The 27,261-nt window shown below is 40.8% G+C and overlaps 1 protein-coding gene across 13 annotated transcripts in view; it reads right to left on the minus strand.

The window, feature by feature from the left end:
* The window catches only part of FOXP1 (forkhead box P1), a 409,891-nt gene that overhangs the window by 175,467 nt on the left and 207,163 nt on the right, over nt 1-27,261 (minus strand). For 5 of the 13 annotated variants that reach the window (XM_074313282.1, XM_074313280.1, XM_074313281.1 and 2 more), the window contains exon 1: nt 8,766-9,005. The exons of the other annotated variants lie outside the window; for them this stretch is intronic. In XM_074313282.1, the coding sequence (XP_074169383.1) occupies nt 8,766-8,990 (225 nt within the window). In that variant the 5' untranslated portion in view covers nt 8,991-9,005. Of the gene's footprint in view, nt 1-8,765; nt 9,006-27,261 lie in introns of those variants that run through there. 13 annotated transcript variants of the gene reach the window in all.

Genomic DNA, 27,261 nt, shown 5'->3' on the forward strand with positions numbered 1-27,261 from the left:
CCTGGAAGTACACACTGTTCCCCAATAAAGTCCTGTTCCCCTTCCCCAATAAAATCTTAAAAAAAAATAAAAAAGTATTAAAAAAAAGAAAGGGAGGGTTATGTTAATAAACGGCATGTAGTCACATTCTTTCAATCCTTAAAAAAAAAGCCCTTTACTGAGCTTTGCAAACTACTCTGATTGTCTCATTGTCACTGAAACTCAGACACTTTGAGTTTAAAACGTATAAAAATATAAATACTAGTACTAGGAACAAGAGCATAGCTAACAATGGTGGGATTTCTAGGCAGAAACACGGCTGGAGCACAGAGCTAATGCCTTGGCTGGAATACTAAGGGGAAGGCAAAGTGCATGGAAAGCCCAGAGACTCCCCTGAGCTCCCCAGGGACCACGCCACCCCACCCCCACCCAGCGCCGTGCTGGGAACAATGGAGAGCCATCCATCACCACTGAGCACTCCTCTACTTGCTGGCGCCAAACGAGCAGGTTGCCACCTGTCCAGCTTTCTTTTGAACGGTACGCCACACAAAGTGCCTCTCTGTCCCAGGCTCGGTCTGGACGCCTAGACTGGCACTGCAGCAGCGGCCGCGGTAGTGCCCTGGCTCTAACCTGGCCAAGTCCTATTTGAACTTGGATCTCCTGACCAAATTCTGGATCTGCTCCAAGGAGGCATACTTTTCCTACTCTGTCTCTTGCTTCCTTTCTTGCCCCCTAAAATCTTCTCTGCATAGCAGCTGGGGGGGATCTTTTGAAAATGTATATCAGATCATGCCATTGCAAAGGCACTCACTGCACTCAGCAGGAACATTCTCTGGTCTCACTCATTTCTGCATTCCGTAGGGGCTAAATAAATGTGTTGGTTAAACAAGATGAATGAATAACTCATTGTGCTGGGGGGGTGGCGCTTTGAAGACCCTCGCCTTATCTGCATTTATTTTAAAACTATTTTAAAATGAGAAAATGGGAATGTTCTTGTTATCTCAGAGGTAGCAGTGTATTTCTGGGGTATAATAACAAAAAGCAAAGGAACTATAACAAAACAATGGATAGATAAAACTATATCAAAATGCAATATGGTGGGAATAGTATAGCAAATTCAAAAGGTCACTGAAAACACTATGTAAGTATCTGTATATACTTAACTTACAAAAAAAGACCTAATTTTTATGGTATATAAGAATCTCTTATAAATCAATAGGAGAGTAAATAAATCCAATAGGAAATTAGGCAAATAACATGAAAGCTAATACAGACGTTTCCCCTAACATTAAAAACATTAAAAAATTTGCTAATCTTTTATCTATTTCATTTACTTTTTTCTCCATTTATTTCTGAACGTGACCAAGGATAAGCATAAATTCTTGAGCTCCAGTGAAAAACTGAAGTATACTCAGGCAAAATACTTTAGATGCAGCATTATTGTCCTTCCTTTGACAAATATTAATTGCTTAAGCAATTATGAGCACACATCTCAGTTTTCTCATCTGTTAAATGGGGGATAGTTATAGTACTGACTTCATTTAGGTCAGTTTGGTGACATTACACACAAAATGCCAGATATAATTTAATCTAAGTTATCTTTATTATGTCAGGCACCAAATCACCATAAAGAGGAATTCTACTATTGCTAGTCTAGCAGGAAGGCAGGGATGGATAAAGCCCTGTAAGTGAAAGGAGACGGTGTAGTGCATGGGTAGAGATAAATTGCTGAGAGAGTTCAAAAGGGAGGCAAGATCTTTTCCAGTTCAAGCTATTGGAGATTTCCAGGAAGAAACGGTGTTGAGCACGTTGAAGGACAGAGACAATCTGGATATGCCTCAGACAACCTGCTTACACAGTTCAGCGATAGTACTTAACCAACATTTGTTGGGCCAGATTCTGTGTCGGGCACTGAAGATGGTACAGAACACAGATGGCCTCTACTCCTGGAGAGTTTAGAGTTTTAGAGGAATGAGAATTTTAAAATGTTTGAAAAGAAAAACAATAATAAACCCAAAATTCAGGAGGAGAGATACCTATCGGCATGGGCTACAGGAGGAAATGCAAGTTATGAGGAAAGGGCCAATTCTTGGCTTGACTGGGTGTGAGAGGGTGCTCATGAGTGCTTATTATATAATGCTTTATCACTTAATAAGTATTTGTATGCCGTATTTAACAGTTTCTAAGGTGCGCTGTTTTTTATTTTCTTCATTTTAACATCTCCAAAATTGGAATGCCCCTTAAAAGAGATGAGATAATAAAGCATTATGGATTAATGGACTTAGCTGTCATTTTCCCTTTATTACTGGCATATAAAATAAAGGTCTAAATGATTCAATGAAACAGAGTATATTCTTTATTATGTATCAAGTGTTACATTTTTAAAATATAATAAAATGTTTTTAAAAACTACATTATGCCTTTTATCAGTTGGACAAGCTGAGTATTATTTTGTGTGCTATTAAAAAAAAGACAGACAAGGAAATTCATACTCTCAGTTATAGGTGGTAAATTCATAGGTGAATCATGCCTCCATCTAATCCAGTTCATGCTGGAAAATCAGATTCTCTTAAAACAAAATGTATTGCTGGGATTCTAATTCTGTTTTCATCCAAATATACAGTCAATGCATGTTCTCATTTCCCACCCCACCGTTTTATTTCTAGGGAGGAGAAGGGAATGCATTTACCTACAAAAGCAATCATTAGTATTTACTAAAATGATTATCAACATCCATAACATTGGAAATTATTTAGTCCCTAACTAACCCAGGTATCCCAATCATCTTGATATGTCGTCTAATTAAAAGTAGCCAGAGGTACCATCTATTCGTAAGCCAGAAATGGTTTTGCCAAAGCCCTGGCAAGTGCTGGATGCAGACTCTTTTTCCTTCCTTCCTTCCCCCTGTCCCACCAGGTTTCCAGAGGAAAGCTACAGCTGGCTCTGGTGTGAGACAGGGGTGAAGTCAACACGTGTAGGGAGGGTGCTATTTGGATGGAGTGGGACAGCCAGGCAGTGGCAACATATGCACCTCTACTTTCTTCTAAAGAGCAATTATGATTTAATAAGGTAAAATTATAACATTAAACCTATTCAACTGGAATAAATTCTCCGTCTGATATGCATTTAGAAAGGCAGTTCATATTCTACCCCTAAAATATATCTATTACATTTTTGTGTCTACCCGCCACTTCTCTTTTTACCATGATACTTGAGATAAGTTTCAGACAGTCTGGCAGGAGGAGAAAAAAATAAAACAACCCTGAAACTCGATACTTATCTTACTCATCGAGACCTTTTTGATCTTTGTGAGTGAAAATTAATCCTTAACCATAAGTACATTCTCCAACTTCCCAAAGCACAAATTTCTATCCTCTTTTTACATTCTCTACAAGGACTATTATTATCATTACAGTTTCCCCTCTTTGTTAAAAAAGCACTATAGTTTAAACTAATGAGTTAAGTTTATATGCAAATGAAGAACTGTCACATGCTTATTTTCCAGTTATGACTCTTGACCACAGCCGATGAGAAGCATTATTTGTAACACCGCTTTCTTCCGGCTCACTGTTGAGAATTGGACATGGTGGTGGTGTTGACTCCGACAGACCTTCTCTGTCCTGCTGTGTGTTCTCCAGGATATTTGCCCTCGGAAGCTAAGGGCACTGCTGCCGTCTTTTCTTAACAGGCAAGCGTGATGGGAGTCAAGAGTGGGCTCTGAACTTTGAAATGATTGACAGTGTCCCAGCCGTTGACATTGCTGGCTGACAGCACAGACTGCCACACACAACACGTGTGGGTTCAAATTCCTGCTTAGGCACTCCTGATTGTGTCCTATCAGGTAAGGCATTTAACTCATTCCAGTCTCAGTCTCCCCAACTGTCAAATGGGAACAATACTATCTAGGGCACACATTTGTCTGGGGCATTACGTAATGGATCCAAGCCTTCCCAAGATACATGCCATGAGTGGATGTTACTAATGCTGTATTTTATCAACTTTCTTTTATCAAGACCCAGATTCCAACCCATACAAATTAAATTGGAAGCTACGAGTATATGCAAGGTGGGAACAGGTCGGGTAGAAGAAGGACCTGTGAGTGTGGGAAGCAGGGCAAGCAGATTCTGAATTCTGCTCTGTCCTCCCAACCAAAGACCCAAAGACCAGTGTTTGTCCCCTCCCACTTTTACATTAAGGGGCTATAAAAACAACCACTTGGGAAGAACACACAAAGGAGAATTTCAATGGCAAGGGACACGGCCACGGCTACTACATTGGGTAGAAAGACACAGGTGTAAAGTCCAGTAGTTTGGCAAAATAAAATTCCTTTAGTTTATTTCCAATAGGAGATGCACATCGACAGTTTTTTGGTTTTTTTCTGATAGAGCTAATGAAATAGACTTAATTACTTCTTGGTCACCCCTTGCACGGAAAACCAGTCCGAAGAATGATGACATTTAGACCCAGCAGGCACCTCACATAGGCTCTTACTCCCAGGACCTACCTTTCTCCACTGATCTCTTTCACAGACAAGAAACAGGGTCCACAGGAGTGGGTGATGGCCCAAGTGGAGAATTACTGTCAAAATTGGTCCTAGAGTTAGGTCCCAGGACTCCCCAGAGTATTTTGCTTTCTACCACGTCACCCTGACTCTCATTCCACAGGGCAGCAAGTTGCTTCACAACATATCCTGCACCTTCCATAGCTTCGGTCCCCTGTGTCACCCTAATAATGCGAACACACCCAAATGCCACCTCTAAGGCACATACTTCCAGCAACCACATGGAAGTGAATGAACCCCACACCCCTGTTTCTGTTTTCCTGTGTCCTTCAAACAGGATACACCAAGCATGCAGACAAGAACTCACCATGACGAGCTCTGCATGATGCTGGTTATTTCATTTACCATCACCAAATGCTAGGAAGTATCAACATCTGCAGTTTACAGATGGAGTAACTGAGGCACAGAGAAGCTAAACGACCTCTTTATGATCTGTGCCGAGGACACGGCAAAGGCGGCTCTGGTCATCAGGTAGCAGAGCCCAGGTGCTCTGACTACTGCTTCTCGGCCGTCTCTCATTCTACCCCTCCTCTTACCACAGCAACCCAGACTTGACTGAGTTCTGTCTCCTGCTCTCTTCGTATCCAGGAAGCTGAGGAACAAGCATTCTTAATCATGTCTGTGGCAAACAGAATACCTTAGTATCTTAATGACCCCAGTGACCCATATCTGTGTGGACACAACATGGGAGTATGATGGAATAGCCTTGTTTATGTTACCTTGTAAGTCACAAGGGATTCTGCAGATGTAATTAATGTCCCTAATCAGTTGACTTTGAGTTAATCAAAAGAGATTTTCCTTGGTGGGTCTGGTCTAATCAGGTGAACGCTTTAAAAAAAAAAAAAAGAACTGAGGCTCTCTCCCTGATGATGGAGCGATTCTTCTCCTGGCCGTGAAGAAACAAACTGCCATGAGGTGGAGAAGGCCACAAGGCATCTAGAAGCCCGAGGCCTCAGGACTACAACCACAATGACCTGACTTCTATGAATTCTGGACAACTGGTCAACTCAGAAGAGGACCCTGAGCCTCAGGTGAGATCAGGACTCACTGACACCTTCATTACAGACCGCGTTAAACCGGATCTGGGCTCCACAGAAACTGAGACGAGAAGTATACATTGTTCTAAGCAACCAAGTTTATGGTATTTTGTTACACAGGAATAGACATCTAACACACATGCACACACACATGTGCACACACACACATGCACACACATGCACACACACGTGAGCTCTCGCATAGTATACAACTAGGTTCCCTAAGAAGCAGGTTGGGCCCGAGATGACTTTGGTGAGAAGACCGAGTGTGTGGCAGGAATGGCAGTGGCTCTGAGAAGCAGACATGCTGCTATCCCCAGCTCTGGAACTTCCTAGTTCTAGGGTCTTGAGGAAGAAACTTAATTCTCTGAGACTCCGTCTCCTCATCTGAAAAGTGGGTAGGCTACTAGGACCTCCCCACACAGTTGTCACAGATATTCAATGAATTAACACAGAGAAAATATTTGACCAAGTGTCTAGTGTATTGTTACTTGTTACATTTATAGTGATACATGTTAGTTAGTGTTTGTTATTATTCAAATACACATTCCCGTTCACTGGGCCTCAGTTTACCTATTTGCACAACCAGAGGGGTGGACTGGAAGGGCTCTGAGCTTCCTTCCTGTGCTGAGGTCCTTACAGAGTCTTTGCCTAGCAACTCAGCAAGCCCGAGGGAAGCCTCGCCTCCCTTTCCCTTGCTGCCCAGGCACACAGCAGGCACTCCCAAGTAACCAACTTCTAGGCCTCACAATGCCATTCCATCTACACCAGAGTGCTGAACTTTGTGACTGAGTGTTTACAATTGTCACTATTCAGATAAGCACATCCTGCTTTCTGTTTAATAACCTGTTAAAGGCACAGAGGTGTGCCTGGCAGTTGCCCTGCATTTGCTGAAGGACCTCCCATGCACCTGTGTATCCTAACCCACCCAGCTCCTCCCAGCCGCTCCAGACCAGAGCTCGGACCAGGGAGAGTGCAGGAGGGACGGGGAAAAGATGTACAAGTAGCTGGAAAAGCACTATCGCTGTAAAGTTTTATTTCAGTTCTCATCAATCCAAACCTTTATCTTGAATTAAGTAAGCTCCAGGGACTTTTCCAAATCTGTAGACATTTCCTCCTAAGGATCCCAGGCCATGCACCAAGCACATGAGCACATTTCCACTTTCCAAATGAGAGGACGGCTCTGAACTTTGGTCACAGACTACCCCACCTCCGGCCCCACCCCACCTAGGTATGACTCTTACTTGAAAAGAAAAGAATACATCAATACTGTCTAATCGTCTTGGTTATACATGGAAATACAATGAAATACACACATCATGGAATGACTGGGCCGTGTCTGCTGGGGTGTAGGTGTGTCACGTTAAGGTAAAGAGGAGGATTCCAGCATAACAGAAGTAAAACCGCTCAAGGCTCAACTCTCATCAAAGGGAATTATTGTAAGAGACAATCATACATGATGAGAAAGAACATCCACATCGTAAATCGGATAATCTAATGGAATGAATGACGATAATTGAAAATACTATATTCTTTGCTTTCCAAAGGTGTGCTTTCACAAGCACTGCAATAAACATTAATAAGTAACATTTACAGAGCACCTACTACATACACACGGGGCAACGTGGTGACTGCACAACTGTGACAAGGCCTCAGAAACAAAAGATTCATCATGGTCTAGAGACTGTGCAATGCATTTCCCCCCATGAGTCTACCCTGGAATTGCTTAAGCCTCATTCAGATTGTAATGGGCCTGGGAAACAATGTACTCTTTGAGGAAAGCTTTAAATCCAGGATATATTTAAGCCCACTGTATACTAGGAAAAACACACTAAGGGAAAATAGTTTAGGTATAAGCTCTAAAATCACAACAATAGGTGTCTATGGAAAGCGCATTTCTTGGGAGCATTCACTTGCTATTGGTCCTTTTTTTCTGTCCTCTATTCACTGGTGGACAATACTGGGGAGAGACAGAGAATGCACTCTACACTTAGACCACATGGGCTCAATGGCTTGCTGACCGCTGACTAGCTGTGTGGCCTTGGGCAAGTCCGCTGAACTGGTTGTGCCTCGGTACTCCATCTATTGAATGGAGACAATAATAGGGGTTTCCTTCCAGGGTGGTTTTGAGGATCAAATGAAACAATTCATGGAAAGCACACTGCCTGGGCATGGGTCTCAGGGAACGTTAGCTATCATAATTTCATCCCAGGAGCTGGCAGACGTACTGTACCAAGTACCAAGGGGTGGGTTTTTTTGTTTGTTTTTGTTTCATGTTTGCAATAACATTTCAAAATAGAGATTTTAAATTTGTTAACCTGGAAAAAACATAGTTATTCAATTACAGTAACAAAATGTCTGCTAATATTACTAGAACATTACTTCCTTACCCCACACCTAACCACAGTGAGTGCAGGGGGCAATTATTCCTGCTACACAGTTGAGGAACCTGAGATTCAAAGAGTTCAAGATGCTGGTATACAGGCCACAAATAGAGAGTTCAGATTGAAATTCAGGTTTTTCTTAGTCCAAAGTCCATGTCATTATTATGATATGTATTCTTAAAGGTAACCCACAGTATGCAAAGGAAATAAATATACCTAGAAAATACATATAAACTACTCAGTGCTTGGGTTCAGTCTGAAATGCAATCTTACAATCAAACTTCTGGTATAGAGCTGTCCAAGAGAAGTATAATACAGGCTTCATATGCAGTTTAAAATTTTCTAGCAGCCACAATTATAAAAAGTACAATGAAATGGGTGGGAATGATATTAAATACATTTTATTTAACCCAGATTTCTAAAATACTACTACCACTTCAACATGAAATCAACCTAAAATTATCAATGAGGTATTTTCCATTTTTAAAATACCAGATCTACTAAGTCTTTACAACCTGGTCTGTATTTCCCACTTACAGCACACGTCCATTCAGACTCATCATGTTTCAAGAGAGCCGTAGTTACACGCACCAGGGGCTGCCACACTGGACACTGCCGGACTAGTAGCTCTTTGCAACAGCAGCTCATGCTAAACGATACTGAAAGAAATCATTTGTGCCACTTGACACACGTCTTCACCTGGCAGACATGGGATTTAGGGATGACTTGAGCCATGTGCTGTATTTTCTCAGCTTTCATCTAACATCCACCTTCACAGCTGCAAAGATCTGATGGTATTCTCACCTCTGGTGCAGAATGCTCAGGCTTTAGTGGGGTGGGCGCACAGTCTGCACACTCCCCCCACACACATTCTTTCTTGACATCAGGAAAACTCCAAGTGTGAAACAGAAGTGGAGCAGATAAGACAGCCCCGCAGCACAGGTAAGCATGAAGCAAATGGATGATGTTTCCTCTGAGCTTGTGGACAAGGCCGTATTTGCCAAATAAAAATAGCTTGGCCGTGAGCATCGTGGGTGAGGCTTGGCTCGGCTGGGGTTCTCACCGACTCCCTGTGTGACAGTATCCATCCCCACACAGTGGGGTTTGTGCTCCCATGAAGGTGAGCACCAAGTAGGAGACAAAGGAGATGGCTTTTCAAGAGCAAGAGAACCAAACGGAGCCTGGAGACAGAGCAAGGAGAAGCGGGAGGAAGGGGAGGTACTTCCGGGAACGAGTGTGCAAAGGCATAGGGTGTTCAGGAAGCGTGGGGAACTCGGTCTTGCCGTCGTGGCTGGGAACACCCAGGGTAAGCCCTCATGTAACGAGCAGAGGCTGAAGCATAACTGTCATTTCACACCATTCAAATAAATGTTAGTGCCTAAAGGCTGGTTTAACATCCAGAGTTTATGAAATGGGCAAAGTGGAAGGCAGAGTCTGCATGATTCTGACACGCTCTCTACACCGCGAGAAGAGACACCAGGAAGAACAGCAAGGAGGGGGCCTCTTGGCAGTTCAGGTCGGCAGGTGTGGGCAGCACGGGCTTGCTTGCTACCCGGGGCCTGGGACACGTACTGGCCAATCAAAGCTGAAAGGCAGGAGGAAAAGGGATGTTCTGACTGTGGGAGGCCTAGGGAAAACCCAGCTGTGAGGTCGAGGAAAAGAAAGGCCACCTGGTTCAGGTGGGACAGGAAAAGCACACAAGAACAGATGAGCACGCAGCTGAGTACAGAGGAAGGCAGTGGATGACGCCACCTTTGCTTAAGGAAACAAAGTGGCCTCAGGTCTGCATCTGACCTTGGCTATAGACCAGCCAGAAGAAAATTAGAAAATTGACTTCACAGGTATAGTTTGGAGTGTTGGGACATATAGTGAAGGCTGGGGAGAAGACAGGGATAGGAAACAGTCTAACACAGAAAGGACTTAATTCTGAATGCCCCCGAATTTTGAGTGCCTTTTTACAAATAATGCTCTGGGCCCAGGAACAAAATGCAAAGTATTGAAAAGATCTGGGGGCATGAAAAAGTTCACCCCTGAAATAGATGGCTCTTAAATGCAAACAGAGATTCTACCCACTCATCTGTGCCCCTTGCGCAGGGAATTACATCACTGGATCTGAATACAGCAGTTAAGGGGCAGAGTTGAGGAGACTGATGGAGGGAACTTTTTGAACACATTCTTTAAGCTCTTCATTAACTAGAAGAGGAAATGGATGCCAGCAATATTAAGTGTACTGCCCAACGTCACACACCAAACCGGAGGCATTACAAAGACGAGAATGTAAATCTTCTGACACCAAGTTGTTTCTTCATTCTTGCCTTCCATCACGAGATCATTGCTAGCTCCATGCGCTGGTAATGCAAAGGGGCAGTTCCCTGGACCATTCCCTCTGTGCCACTCATACTACGGAGTGTGACAGAGCAAAGACACGGAGGCAAGGGTGAGCAGGCACCCTGAGGCTCTGTGAGCTTAGTGTCCAGTGCACATCCCCCTTCCCTTGCCCCCACACATTCCGACCCACGGCTATTCATACAAACTACAGGCAATGGAGAAATGGTCTTTATATAAAATAATATCATGCAAGTAGTAAAAGAAAAAGATGAACTCATAATATAGAGAAGAGAGGGGTGGTTGCCAGAGGTAGTGAGTGGGTGCAAGCAAATGGGTGAAAGGGATCAAAAGGTACAAATAAATTATAAAATAAATTAGTAGATAAGTTATAAAATAAATAAGTCTTGTTTGTGCTATAATGTACATCATGGCGACTATAGTTAATAATACTGTATTGCATATTTGAAAGTTGCTAAGAGACATCTTAAAAGGTCTCATCACAAGTAAAAAAAATTTGCAGCTATGTGTGGTGACAGATGTTAAATACATTTATTGTGGTGATCATTTTGCAATATTATACAAATATCAAATTATTATGGTGTACACCTGAAACTAATTTGATGTTATATGTCAAACATATCTCAACAATAAAATAATTTAAAATATAAATAAGAGAATTAAACATAAAAAGGAAACCCAAACTAAAATACAGATAAACACAGCACTGCAAAATAGTCGTTTGACCTCTGAATTTCTCTTTTAGCCCATAGACCACAATTCAAAAAATGTAAATGATTATTATAAATCCAAATACCTTAAGTCGGGAAAGGTGAGCTGCACGTGAAAACATTCACAGTGTGAAGAGTACTTAAAAATTAAAAGAAAAAGCCTACTGTATGCATCAAACTCATCAGCAGAAACTTGGAGCAATGTATAAAGGATCTCCTTTCTGCTTCCATGTTCAGAAAACTGTAAGAGGCAAGTCAAATGATTGAGACTGGAAAACGGAACATGTGAGCAAAGGTTATAAGGGTTATGATGCTTCAGCCTGAAAAAGAGAAGGCTAAGGGGTGGCTTGATAACTGTCTGCAAGTATATGATGGGTGACTACAAGGAGACGCCAACAAGTTATTGTCCAGGAGCAGGGAACAGAGGAAACTGTCTTAAATCACAGCAGGTGAGAGTGAGCAAGTGAATTCGCTGAGACGCGGGAGTGGGTTCCAGACCAGACCTGACTATCCAGGGACGCTGCGGAGTTCCTTTCCGGGGACAGCGTTTTACACAAGCTACCCATTCCCCTTGAGCATAAACAGCCCTTTTTAGCACAGTGAGGTGGATGGAGACCACGTGGCCTTAAACAGTCCATTGTATAGCTCACATTTTGGTTCACAGATGTGGTAAGGCTTTACTACTACTCCATTTCCTACCATGTGGGGGGTTAAAAACATCAACATCTAGCAAGGTCCCATCATTGGGACGTTTATCAGTGACATTAGTTTATGATGAAATAAAATGGATGCGATTTTCCTGACTTTTTAAAACGACAGTAAACACACGAGCAAGAGAAAAGAAGCCCTAATTAACATAATTATGCTTCCAAGGGAAATTAGTCCAAATGTAAGCCATCCCCCGGTACCAATTCTGCCCAATTATGGATTGAGTGTAGAACTGCCATGCACACATCCTACATTCAGGCTGAACTCTAGGGTACTTTCTTCATGAGACGACTTTATGGCAGAAGGCCCCAGAACCAATAAAAACGTAATTTCACAATATCTCTACTATGTCCCCAGTCATCCAAAGGGCCGGAGGCAGCTCCATCCCCACCACACTGCACTGCGCTTGCCACCCGGCTGCTTTGCAATTGACACTGCAGTGTATTTTTTTTCCCCAAGTTGGGTCTATTGGTGTTTTGTAAAAAAACCTGCAACTCCACACCAGGCTGCTGGTCGCTGTGTGGGCTGTGATTAAAAGCAGGAAATGATTTTTTTAGTTTGATATACTCCCATTCATATTGAATGTCAACTGTAATTGAAAAATTAAAAAATAATTAAAAAATACAATTCTCTCATTAAAAGAAAAGGGGGGGGGATGATTTGCAGTCCTAGAGAGAAGTGGGCTCAGTGCTGGCTCTGGGCAGAGGGGAGGGCTCTAAAAGCCAAGTACAAATAAAGAAGGAGGGGAGATAAGAAACTGGGGAAACATTCTGCCACCAGGTCATTTGTACCCATAGTTCTGAAAAGTAATCCCCAAATTCTGATAATCTTGTAAAAATCAGGTGCAAAACCTTTGTTGGCTTTAAGTGAAAGTGAGTATTTCCACTTTATTTCCATAAATTCTAGAACAGTACTGCTTCAAATGGTAGCCATGAGCTACATGTAGCTATTTAAATTTAAATTAATTACAATTAAATAAAATTAAAAATTCAGCTCCACTAACTGCATTTCAAGTGCTCTAAGAGCTACACTGCTTAGTGGCTAGGGCAGGAGACAGCAAGATAAATTAACATTTTCACCAATGCAGAACATTCTACTGGGCAGCTGTTCTAGAATATTAAAGGCTAAAAGAGACTTGAGAATTCAGCCAAATAATTTTACAGATATGGAAACTAAGGCCCACAGGGAAAACATACTTGTCCAAGTAGCTGTCACCTCCCGCCTCAAACCCCCTGACAATGCAGCTTGAACTACAGGGATTTAAGAGAGGTTTGACGTCACTGAGTCATGAGGACCTCGGCAAAGTCTAGAGCTAGAGGTGACTCACCTTGTGGAATTTGACAGGTAGAAAAAGTAGGGTGAAAAAATGGTTCAGGTAGATGACGTAGCATAAGCAAAGAAAACTCTGATCATTTTTGTGGGCTTATGAATCAAACTTGGCTGATATTTCAGAAAGGTCTAAAAAACCATACAGTAAGAATGGAAGGGGAAACTGAGGCTTGATTCTTGAGTTTCCTGTTTCAATGATCTAGTGTTTTGTAAAAACCACCCGGAAACTCAGGAGGCTTAAAAGAATAATTTTTTTCTAAAATTCTGATTGGTTGTGCTCAGCTGGGTGGTTCTTCTTCAGCTGAGGGACACTTATACAATTGCCTGCAGCTGGGAGCTTGTCTGTGCCTCCCAGATGTGGGTATCTCAGTTCTCTTCCGTGTGCATGTGTGTCCCCATCCCTCCACGTGGCCTCTCACCATCCAGCAGTTTTGCCTGGGCATTGCCACATGACAACTGTGTTGCAAGAGAACTAAGAAGAAAGCTGTCAAGGCTGGAATGGCATGGTATCACTCCCACGGCACTGTAATGCCTAAAGCAAGTGAAAAGAGCTGCCCAGTACATGAGAGTGGGGACACAGGCTCCCTCTCTTGATGAAAGAAGTGGCAAAGAATGGGTGGCCATTTGTAATCCATCGCATTCCCCACACACTGAGCTAAGGAGTTTAATCACAACTTAGTGGGAAACAGAAAGCAAGAGAATAAAGCGACCACAGTTGTGCTTAGGGGAGAAAAATCACGTTTTGATGAGTGAAATAAACAAGAGCAGTGACTACAGACGTTTGTGAGGTTGTGATGATCTTAGTATGACATAACAACTGTGTCAGCTCTCACTGCAGACAATGTGGGGATTGCAAGAACTACTACAAAGATGAAGGTCTACAGTGATGAGCATCATATTGCAAGCACAGGAGAGAAACTGAGTGAACATTTCAGGGGAAAGGAACTAAAACACGATGCCGTATTTACCCAGATGGGGAAAGCTTGCTAAATTTTAGTTCTTGACGAATTAAGAAAAATCCCTACTGGCAGTTTATGTTCAAATTCAAAAAGAATAATGACAGCAACAGATCCATCTAAGTAGACGCCAAACATACAGTGAAATGTACCTTAAGTGCTTTTTGACCTGCTTTCAATCATCACTTACAATTGTTCAAATTCCGCTGAACAGGTAGCTCCCCTGAATTAGAAAGTTAAACAACATATACCATTAGCAAGCCATTATTTGGAAAGCTGAAACTGTATACTAAATTATAGGGTATAAGAGATACTTAGCTACCTGAAACCCGGCCAAAATATTAGGACAAATGCAACTAAATACCAGCCTGGAATTCTGATTAACCATTGCTTCCCACAGTCTTTGTTTTTACATCATTTGAAATAAGCATTGTAAGTATGATCCTTTTAGAAGTTCTATTCCAACTAAAGGAGGAGCCAGTCCCATTAAGATGTCCAACTTTCAGATAGCTGAGATTTTTGGAGTAACTGCCCATGCTAGTTACATACTTACTGAGTACCCATTACATGCCAGGGCCAGAGGTATACAAAGAACATGAGAGTCCCCTCACCTTGTTGCAATGTACATTCAGTGGCAAAAGATGTATTATAAGCAAATCTATTAAGGATAATTTCAACTAATGATACATGTTGTGGCGAAAATCAGATGGGGAGTTGGGATGGTGACGTGTATACGTAGGTAATACTAGACAAAACAGGCTTCCCTAACGTCTCTAACTGTCCAATGGAAATCAAAGGGCGAAAAGCTTTGGGCACCTGCAGACTTTATTTGCTATATTAGTTTCTTAATTCTCTTCATTGAGGTCTCTTCTGAACTCTTTAAAAATGAGGTCATTTCAGTTTTGAAGCTATAAGGAACCAGAAAGGAGGTGGAATAGGGAGACAGCATAAATATATATACATATATCTTTTGGAAAGCCTGGGAAATAAGCAATTGCTAAGCCATCCATTGTAACTTACAAACAGATGGCAAAGAACCCCAAAATCTTCCAGTGCAACATGGGGTCCCTTAGATGACATAATTAATCAGAGCACCCAGATCAACAAGGTATGAGACCTTGTCTATTGATAATGCCAGCTATAGGACACTTCAGTTTAGGGTACATCTCTCCTTGTTTATTTTTCACATTTCATAAAATCTTCCTGGTAGCATTTATCATTCCACTTACTTATACCATCATTCTTCCAATGTCTTTCCCCATTAGAGGATGTATCGATGCAATGAAAAGAAACAAAAAACCAAGCTGAAAATCAAGAACCATATGATTTCACTGCTATGTGGGATATAAAACTGAAAGCAACAAAAGAACAAGACAAACAAATAAAGAAACAAACACTCATAGACACAGACAATAGTTTAGTGGTTAACAGAGGGTAAGGGGGGTGGAGGGGAGTGGTAGATGAGGGTAAAGGGGGATCAAATATATGGCGATGGAAGGAGAACTGACTCTGGGTGGTGAACACACAATGTGAGATATAGATGATGTATTATAGAATTGTACACTTGAAACCTATATAATTTTACTAACCGTTGTCACCGCAATAAATTTTAATTAAAAAAAAAAAAGAATCTAAAATAAACCAAGCTGGTGTTCCATCTAAGTTGTGTTTTCTATAATGATACACATGAACAAATGTAAATGCAAAAGAAATAGTTTCTGATATACAGAATTTTGAATGTGTGTAAGATTGGCTTCAATAAAAACAATGTATATGAGTAAAGTTAAATTAGTAGATCTACTTCAGGATCTTTTTTTTTTTCCAGGCACACCCAGGGTATGTCTTTAACAGGCCCTGATACTTCAATGAAAAATTGAGGTGCCAATGATTTGTAGGTTGAATTAATGTTAAATACTTCAAAGGACTGGACAAATAAGTCAGCAGCAAAAATTTTATGAGTTCACTTCCTTTAAGGGAACTCAGAGAGCAGGATTTTATTGCTGTGAATTCTAGTCACCCTTTCTACCCCTGAGCATCTGTTTGAAATATGTAGTAGACAATTGCTTTTTGGCTGTGACTCAGGTAGTTGAAACACAGGACAAACAGACTACTGTATATAAGCTTTCCTCCAGCAATGAACATTTTTATTAACTCTCTTGCATAGCTAACGTAGCAGCTGTTTAGTGCTCAATCTCCACAGTATTATCAAGGAATTTGACTATTTACCAATTCTGGTGGCCAAGCATGGGACAACCATATTAAACGCGACTACTCTGTGTTTCCTCACATTTCAGAAGAAGTAGAGAAAATAATAACAATGCAAAATCTTTCATTCTGTTTAGTTCATCGCTCATGTGTGCAAAATAAGTGAAATACTGAATACAATCTTTCTGCATAAATATGTCAGTCTTGCCACACAGGCCAGCCAAAACAAACAAGTCACACAGTTTGAAGTAGCAGAATTTTCACAGAAGCCATGCACTTGCCCGTTTTTAATCAGTTTTTCAAATTTTCTCCCAAGACAATAGAAGTGTCAGAAAGCAACCCACGGATCATGGAAAAGGGCCCTCTATTCTTCACCATGGCGACTGTGGGAGGATCAGGGGCCGAATATCTGCCGGCCAAACATGCGTCTGTTGGTAAAATTCCACACAGGCGAAAGCTAAATCCCATCCCATCAGCCCAGCCCCAAAATAAAGAATACAGAGGCATGGTTCAAAAGTAAAGAGTAACCCGTCTCAAATGGTTTCTGCGCTCTCAAAGGGCTCGAAATACGCATGAACACCACCTGCAAGGACTGCAGGATAGCTGACACCAAAGCAGAACAACACACTTTGCTAGAAATAGTGAAAATCATTAGAACAGAAACTGCCTAATGTTAATTCCCAAAGACTAACAAATTTACATAGAAAAACTGGGAAATTGTTTTCACCAAAATCTTTCAGCCAAGACTACTTCACAAGATTGCATATTTTTAGGAACCTGTTTTGTGTTTGCTCACAACAAATCGACTGACCATTTCTTTCCTTTAAATCAATAACGCTTACTTTCTCTCTTCACTTGAAAACTAAGGTATGTTTTATCATACGACAAACACCAAACTTCTTTTGAACTTCAAACTCATGCACTCCCACCCACCCCAGCCCATTATTTGCCTCCAAAATTATAAAGTAAAGGAAAAAGTGAGTGGTTAAAATGACTGGAATAACAACTGTTTTTCTTTCTTAAACCAATTTACATAGCCTTTTTCCTAGTGGTCCCAAAATGCAGGTTCTTCAAGGAATATTTCAGGCATTTAAACGGAAAGTGAACTCCCATGAATTTTGGCAAAAATAATGGAAACAAGGACTGAAACAAAAATATCCAATAAAACACTTTCTCTTTCCTGAAAGAGATGGAAAGGAAATAAAACACACCCTGAAAAGAAAATTATTTTATAAAACGTTACTAGGAATAGCTTTCACCATATTGAAAGGGAACACCATTCTTTTTTTTTTGTAAAAAATCAAAACCTGTTTCCCAGAATGACTTCTCTAAAATCATCAGCACCTCACAAATTTTTTTTTTGTTTAAAGAACATTAAACTCAATTAAGCTTTCTTTATATTTAAAAAAAAAAAGAAAAGAAAGAAAGGAGGCCAATTCTGCCAAAAGGCCTTTTAATTATTTCAAATAAAAAATAAGTAAGTCACAAAGGACTAACCAGACATTTCAAAAGTGGTAACAATTTTTTCTTAAGTGTGAGAACTGGTTTTTCTATATAAAAATCTATTGAAATGTTTGTTGTAACTGGTACACCTTCCATGGTATAAATTTCTTCAGAGACAGGAGTTTCCTGACTTAATGACTGCTTCCAACCCCCAATTTGCCTTTAATTTGTCATGGGGTCTGTGTGGGCAAACTATGGGAGAGGAAGAGGTAAGTATTGATTCCAGCCAAACAAAACAGAAAAAAAGCACACACACACACACACACACACACACACACACACACACACACAAAACAAAAAAAAACAAAAAAAACACTTGGCTAGAATGGTCCAGACACCACCCACCCAAGAGGCAGCTGAGACAACCGGAAGGCCACATGGAAAGGCATGAACCACCTGGAGGTCTCCGCAAAATTTATCATAGATGAGGTGGGCAATGAGGCGCCATCAGTCAGTGACCTGGGGCATTTTCTCCTAACAGTTTGCATTCTCTACGCATATAAAATGAGAAGTAGCATTATCTTTCAGCTAACTGTGTATAGCTGGTGGTAACGGAAATACGACGTTTGAGAAACTGATCTCAACCTCCCACTTACCAACATGGCAACAGAGGAGGAAAGATGGCTAAGTGGTTAGATTGCTCGACTTGAAGAAAACAATTAAATTTCCCAAAGAAAGACTTTACTTTAGAACACTACCCACATTCCGGAGACCAACAGAATCTGAGAAGTATTCATTAGGAAAATATTTAGAAAGAGAGCCCAATGCTTAGTTCCTCCATCCCTCATGTGCCCCATGCTGTATGGAGTTTGTAGAAGGCAGCCTTCCAGGACTCTGAGGGCACAGATGCAGGAATAAAAGGCAGTCCTTTCATCTGAGAAACGTGGAGGCTTCCTGAGGAAAACGCAAGTACAGGAGAGGTGACCCGGGAGCCGGTGACAGTGACAGCGCTGTTAGAGGACCACGGAGGCATCATGAATAATGTCTGCCACCTGGTGACCTGCCACCACTTCATGTCCCAAAGACTCACAGAGTTCCATTCTTTAAACTTTTCTTGAACTCTGTGTAATTAAACACCAAATTTGGCAACCCATGCTAATTTTGAAAGGCACTCCCTGGGAATTTAGTAAAAGTTTAAACAAGTTGTTTACATGTGTTTGGCCCATCTGTTTAAACAAAAAGTTTATTTTAATGGGAGCCAATCTTGGGTGCAAGCTCCTTTTGTGCTTGAGATCACTACGGACCTCTCATCCAGTGCTGCTTCCCTAGTCTGCATTCTAAATCTCCTCCATAAACAAAACTCGAATAACAACTTTTTATGATAAATGTTGAACACCTCCAAGATGAAAGCTGCAAAATAAACTCTACTTTAAAACCAGGAAGCATTCTAAACATACAGAAAATACTCTTCTTTATGCTGTTCTCTTCTAAGAAACCACACACAAAGAAAATTCTGTGTGTGTGTGTGTGTGTGTGTGTATTCCTGGTGATCATTCTGAAATGTGTGCTTTCCCATCATGCCCGGTGTTTTCGGGCCCCATGATGCCCTCACTTTTGATTGTAGAGATGATGTTGAAGTGCACAGAGTATTTACTGATCCGGTTATCTTGTTCTGTGACAGGCAGAATCAATCAATCAAGAGGGCAGCTTTGCACTTACATATTCCAGGCACATCTCCGCACTTCAGGATACGAGATCACAGTGTTATCCAGCCAAATTTGATCAACAAATGCAGTTCCCCTGTGCCACAGCAATCTCAGATGAAGATGTTATTATGTGGAACTGAGCAAAGTGATAAAGACAGTAAGCGGAGCTCGGAGAAGCCGGCAGGCCCTACTGACAGCTTTCAGAGACCCAGGCAGCCATGTCCCCTCTTCCAGGATTATAAAAGTTCCCTTGATTTGAAGGAAATCATGCTGTACATACACTAGTGACTCCCAGACACAGCATTTCCCCATCTAAAACTAAAGTCCTCAAGGAAGAAGCAACATATATTTAGTGTAACACTGTAAGCAAAATCCTTTAATAAGGAGGGTAATATTTAAAGCATAGAGAACCGTCACGTGAATTTTCTTAGTGCTCTTCTGATAGTCTGTTGTTAGTATTGAATGGTGTAAGCTAATGTCTGAAAGACAAAAAGATGTTTTCATAATTTAATCAGTGCTATAAATAATTTTATAATGTCATGACTATGACATTAAGTGTAAGTTGGTGTCAATATTTTAAGTGGATCTCAAAAAAAGTATGAGAGAATCTCTTATGGTGCCCGTAGCTTTTACTTTACTAGTGCCCTGTAGTTATGTTACATTATTTAATCCCAAATCCCATCTTTTGGATTCTACCTTCCTCTTGCATTTTAAATCTTTAATGGGAGCCTTTGGCAGTCTGTGGGCACAATGATTAGATATCTGCAGAGAGAAACTGAAAAACTAATCATCATTTCCATCTTACATTTTTGTACTACACCAAAGATTACTTACTTGTAGAGCTAACTTCTACACTCTTGCAATATGTTCCTTAACATTGCAAATGTGGAGAATGATTTCAGATAAAGCATGTCCAAACTGAGCCAGTAAACAGCCTTAAGTTATTCTCTGAGATTTGTATTCTGGGTTTTCATCCAAATTTCATTTCGATTCATTTTAATTAAAATACATTTATTGGTAGAGGTTATGTTACATGCAGCCTAAAACCAGGGCAAAACTACCCCAAGCTAATCACACGAGCGATGTTAAAATTGTTTATTATCCTTTTATGAATTTTCCTACTTAACTTACAACATTTCACAACTCTATGCAAAATGTGAAATCCTATCCACATGCAGTTTATTATAGAAACTGATATATGCATTAATCTGACCTTCGCCTAAATAGCTCCTTCACCACAAGGAACAACAAAAATCCCACCTAAAGTCAGCTATCATATTGCGAGTACCATCAAACTGCTAAATCTATTAACTTTGTTTTCTTTTTCACTATTATTAAACTGGAAAGAAAAATTCAACTGGAAAATTGTGCCTTTTCAGTTCCCTTGTCATCATGTAATAAGTATGAGAAATATATGTGCAATGGCCAAATGGCCGGTAGACAAAACACCCACTCTAAGTGACGTACTGTTTTCCATACCACTCAGACAAAATCAAAACAACAGAACTGCTGCAAACAAAAACAAAATAACATTTCCCATCAGCATTCCAGACAGAGAAAATTTACAGGAAAAGGAGCTGGGAAAAGAACCAGAATGAAATAACTGCTCAAACCTCCACTCTTGGTAGAGCCATTTCTTCAGACAAGCAGCACTTACTTTAACACTGAAATGTTTAACAATTGATAAAATGTTTGCCAGTGTTGGAATACTCTTTTTCTCTTTTTTAGGCAAACATGTGCACTGTTTAAAGTGATGAAGTGCTTCTATAGAACAGAGGGGCCTACGTTGTTATTATTATGAGACTTCAGACAGGAAAAGAAACTTAGGTTGTAGAAGTATACCGAGGCAAGCGTGTTTCACTCAGAATACAGCCGTGTTTCCTGGTATTGCTAAGTCTGCCTGACAGGAGAACGTAAAACTCACTTGAGAAGTGAAGATTATCTCGTTTTATAGCTGAGTCACATTTGTGTAACTTTATTAAGGTGCTGGCTCCCTGGAAGTTACTGGGTCAGGGTTTCCCCTAGATACCTGCTCATAAACAGAGGCAGTGCAGTAACTATCAACAGCTGTATTTGACTATTTCATGCAGTCATTTTAGTGTCTCCATCACAGTGGATTCTTGTCAGCTGCACTCTGGCTAACACAATTCCTGTGTTTTGCCTGGCAGTAAATGGACGCCTCTGCCCTCCTGTCGTCTAAACAACTCCGTTAACATTTGCCCCCGAGCGTCTTTCTCTTTGTCCAGTCCCTGTCTTCTAACAGATGTCATCCAAGCCTAATCAAGCATAAAATGGTCATAAATATTTCTTTCTGGTAGATTTCACATTCGCATTTCATGCAGGGACGTGATATTTTTCTGCTACCTCCAGGGAGAGCCTAATGCAAAAGCCAGTCACTTACATTCTAGCCTTGTGTTCCACACAGAACATGTTCTCAGTTCAAAGACACAAGAAGCCGTAAGACTTCATCTTTGGTCTTTTGTTTAACTGCCCCTTCCTTCTCCCCCCGCTACCAAATGCATCTTCCTTTTATAGTTTATACTTATACATTACAAATGTTCCTTTGTGCGCGTGAAAATATAAAACAAGACCTGAAATGACACCATATTTCAGTAACTTCAGGTTTTCAACATTAGACATGACTGGCAAAAAGACGTTTTTCAGTTGCTGGCAAAAAGATTTTTTTTTTGTTCAGACACCTAATTCAAATCACAAGCTATTTAGAAAGTACACGAGGTAAGTAGAGGGCGCCTCTATGTTGGTTTATTTCATAAGCAATTGTGCAAACTTCTTCATCATGTTTAGTTAAAACAATGGGATGAGTCCAATGTACGAATGTCAGGTTCATGCCAATTTACCCGTGGAAAACAGGAAAGATAATCATGAGATAGGCCCTGTTCCCAATACTTCAACTCTGATCAAGCAGCGGAAGCCATTCCAGATACTTAAGATGCCTCCTCAACGAGAGAAGAATCGGTAATCAGTACAATCATATCTGTGCTCAGCGAACTTCATAAATGAGTCTTAATCTAAAATAAAACTCTCCTAATAATGCTTTTGAGGCCATATGTCTATGTTTCTCTTTCCTATTCCTTTTGTCAAAACAAAGATCTTATACTGCTATTTAAAGTGAACTGCAAAACACTTTGCAGTATATATCACAACAACAACGCCCCTCCTCTCCCTCCATTAAGCCTAATATTTGATTACAGCTAGTCAAATCAAGCTTTCAGGCAAATAATCTCCATTTTTAAAGTTAATGAGATATGGTCATGTCGACAACAGCTTGCAGAAACTTTTAATTTTAATTCCTGCAGGCTGTGCTGGCCTCTTTTACAGCAACTACTGTATGAATGAATCAAATTTGCCAACATGGCTTATGTAGACAAGTGCACACTAATTAAAAATACCCACTGGTATCATAATTTAAATACCATGAAAATAAACTGTGAAAGTCGCTCGGATCCAGTCTCATGGTTGCCTTAGATTGTGCTGCCTCTGACTATCGGATCTTTTATTGCAGGTGTGCTCTTAGCTGAAAACTATTTTGCATCTTGGAGGAATTTGATGTAATTATACAATTTGTGTCAATATTTGTTTCACATAAACTGTTCACTAAGCCTCCCAGAATGACCCAATTGAGAAAACCACATTGCTGGGGCATGTGACAAAATTTACACTCTTGACTTAAGGTTCATCTACAACTTCTCTTGGATCTATGGTGCCTTCTCTTTTCTCTCTGAGCTCAAGGCCTGATGGAATCAAAATAAAACCACGGTTGTTTTTGTCATTCTTTTATTCTTTATAAAGTTTTCATTTTTCTTAATATTTGTATTTTAATTGCTTTTCTTCCCAACAAGAAAGGTAGGATATGCTTCTTTACCTAAATCTAATCCCTAAATGTTGCCATCACTTCTTTCTTTCCATCTATCCATCCATCCATCCACTCATACACACACACTCTCTCTCACTCTCTCACTCACTCACACACACTCTCTTCTCTCTGTCTCTCTGTCTCTCTGTCTCTCTCTCACATTTTTTTTAATTTAAATAATTTTTGGCAAGGGAATTCCAAAGTCTGCCTTTGCTGGGATAAAAGCACATTTCACACAGGGTAAAAAGTTGACACCTCAAGGGTTAAAGCTATTTGAGGGGTTAAATATGTAATTACCTCTGGCTAAAACCAGAGAGACATATAGATAAATAGAAGAAATGAAGTCCCCAGGTTCCCTTCAGAAGCCTTCATCACATTACTACCAGACAGAAACTCTTTAAGTACCATTTTCAGATGTTAAATCATTGTTCGAGCTGCACATATTCTTGCTGTTCCTGGGGGAACGATATCTGAAGAGAGCGTGCTAACAAATGCAATCCCGTAAACGGGCATTTTCCCTCTTGTTGTTAGTATCTTTGTATCCCTGCTCCCGGCTCTGTCATCCATGCCTTTCCTCTGCTTTGAAATTAAAGGACTGAATGAGCAGTGTCATCTATTATCCAGAGTGTGCATGTAGATTATAAATAAGAAATAAAAATGACTTTCAGTACACTGCTTTTGCATTAATAAGTCGCCTTCTCTCTTACTTCCTCTGTCCTTCATACCTTGCAACCAACAATCTATTAGAAACCTGAATTGCAGGGTTTCTTTCAAGGGGAAACACAGACTGGAAAATGCGTATGCCAACCTGTGAATTGTCATACTGACGCACACAGGCTGGGGTCTGGGCTGCGGCTCTGAAACCATCTGTTCTCCCCCTTAACCCTCATCTTAGAGGTGTCCTTCAGAAGGAGCACCTGGTGATGGGACGGCTCTTCATTTACATTTTTCTGTTGACAAACAGAGTCCATGAATATTAATTACTCTGCAGTTTATTTGCAGAAAAGGAACTTTCTAATCCTTATCAATTATTTATTGAAAATCTCAACCACCTAATAATCTAATTAACATTATTATACTAAGGCCAACAGCAAATATCCCTTGGATCAGTAACAACCCAACCCGTCACCCTTCCTGCCAAATCATGCAGCCTCCTTTACCTAATTACGGATAACTCAGCTTATTTCTAGAAGTTTCTAGGGTGGTCCTCCATTTTTTTTTTTAATGTTAGAAAATTCACATACCATGCCTTTTGTTTTAAAACTGAAAGTTTCTGATACACTAAAGAAAAAAATTAAAAGTATTATAAAACCTTGTAAAAATATGTGTATGCCCACCTTTTCATCCCTGTTGGTTATGTGCAGAATTACTCAATGGAAATACCAAGGGACCAAAACCCCGCAGGCATGGAGCGTGAGTGGCCAGCCCCAGGGGAATGCATCAGGTTGGGAACACGTGGGAGCCCGAATGAATGTGATGCAAATAAACCATATCTGGGTCATGGAGACAGTTTACAGTTATCCAGTGCTTCATTGCTTCGAAGCATTTTGACCCCTGGTACCTCATTTTCTCCACCTAAAGCCCCTCTTAAGTATGCTGGACAGTCACTATCAACTTTATCTTACAGATGAAGAAACTGAGACTAAGCAACAGCCTAACATCACCTGGCTACACGGCGGCTGGGGATGGACAAAATCCGGGCATTTTGTATCCCAATTCATTCACTGGTTCTATCTTCAAAGTAAGGATCTCCTCTAACTTCCTTCTTCCTTTTTGATTCACTGTGGGCATTTTAAAGGACATTCTTGCTTCAGATTTCATGTTCTAAAGGCCTGGAGTGCCTCTTGGTTATCTGTTAGGTACTACACTTTCCAACATCATCAAAGCACCAAATAGCTAAAACAGAACCTGATTTATAATTTATTCAGAGACCAATGAGAAAAGAAACAGGATGCAATTTTAGAAGCAAAAGGAATCTTTGAAATCAACTAGTTTCCAGAGGCTCAAAGAGTTTGTGAGCGCTACAAATCACAGAGTGAGTACGGCAGCAAGATGGAGGCCCAGCCTGGCTAAGACCCACAGCAGTGTTTCTGGACCACATTTGCAGAACCCTGGCCTTTTCCAAACTTGAGAAATCACTTCTTTTTAACTTTTGATCCAGGGGTAACTTCCTTTTTTTCTACCACAAAAGGAGTTTCTCACTGATTGCCTAAGAGCATGAGTCAGTATTCCTAAAGATTTCAGAAAAATTGCCATGGTTTAACAGGGATATAATCAGCCTGGAAGACATTTCAGTTTCACTCAACCCCAAAGCCTCCATCTTCTCTTCTCCTCAACCCCACTGCCCAGCAAACCTGACTTGATTTACAAAGTTTCTAAAACGGAAAGTGCCTCCCCCCAAAAAAAAGGTTTCTTTGTTTTTTTGGGGGGAGGGGTCTTTTGCCCTGCATGAAAACACTGGAAACTGAAAAGAGACAGAATGATCTTTTGATGTGACATACTACCTGTCACCCTATTAGTAAAACTACACATTCCACGCACAAGGACAAAGCCTGATCGAAAGTCAAGATGCTACATTCTAGGTAGAAATCCAATGAAACGCAAAATGAGAGTGGGGGTGTGGGTGATAATAGGCCAGTTCATAAGCACTATGAATGCCCAGGAAGGACTTAGAGGTTACCACTGGCAAGTCTGGTAACAAGGAGAGGTGGAGATGAGGAATGAAGTCCTCTTACAAGGACTGCTGGCATATTCTGGGAAGTCTTAGCTTCTTTCCCAACAGCATTCAACAAAATGTGGGCTTGCAGTAACCAGGATAACCACAGTAAATGAGGCTTTAAGGAATGGGAATTGGGAAATAAACCATGATGGGAAGGATGAAGCTGGGAAGTTTTTTGTTTTTGTTTTTTAAAGAAGAAAGTGAAAAAATAAAGTCATCAATCTTAAGGTGTAGTGTGATTAGCAGACAAACTTTAGCACCTGCTACAAAGAAACAATTCCCATGAGCCATCATCTGTGACTCCTGCAGGAAGCGGTCAGTGAGCTACTGCCTGTGGTCCAAATCCAATGCTCTGCCTGTTTCTATAAATAAAGCTTTATTGGAACACAGCCATGCCCACTTATGTACTACTTATGTCTGTGTTCATGCAGAGCACTGGTGACAGAGACAAAACAGCTGACAAAGCCAAAAAGTTGACCATTTCAAGTAAACTTAAATGTGAAGTTTGCTGATCCATGCTCTAGGAAGATTGCAGTGAAGGAAAATAACCACTTCCCAATAATTGGTAACAAAAATTTAAAAACAGATGTACATGTACACACACTCATACAGATAGACCCTACATATCGCACATAGCTCTTTACTGGTGTTGGTAATTACAGGACTGAAGCTTGTGATTCACCCATCCTCACGCATCATGGAAGAGCCACAACATCACCAGAAGACTGTTCCTAACCAATCAGGGGCATCCATGCAAAAGTTAATCGAAGGACAAAGCCTTTATTTTGTCTGAGCTTAGTTTCTTCATCCATAAAATGTGAGGCTGGATCATCTAAGGAATTTTAAAAATTCTATGACCCTACAGAGAAAGAAGAAGAAGAAAGTGAACACACATCTCCATATTTGGGGTAGGGATTGGAAGGGGAGGAAGGAGAATTGAGGATACAGGAGACAACAAGGACAACCAAGTGGCAACAGATAAATGTGTGTTAAAGTGATAAAAGAAAGTTACTTTTGTCATTTCTACAGGACGTACAGATTCTGAAAGAACTCCATAGCTATAGCTAGGGGTAGAAGGAATGCCCTACGATGTAAACATAATATAGAATTGTCAGGAGAGATCAAGGTTCTATGGTACCTTCTGGAGAAGAGTTGTGAGTCTGCAAGGAGACGGGGCAGGATGGGACCTACTGTGGACTTTTAAAATAGCTGAGGGGCAAACATTTGAGCCACCTTGGTGTGCATTCACTCCAGCTCCTTGTATGGGAATTGAAGTCACCTGACCTTCTTCGCCAGCCCACAAA

This window comes from Rhinolophus sinicus, linkage group LG10 (assembly GCF_036562045.2).
Source record: "Rhinolophus sinicus isolate RSC01 linkage group LG10, ASM3656204v1, whole genome shotgun sequence".
Classification (NCBI taxonomy): Eukaryota; Metazoa; Chordata; class Mammalia; order Chiroptera; family Rhinolophidae; genus Rhinolophus; species Rhinolophus sinicus.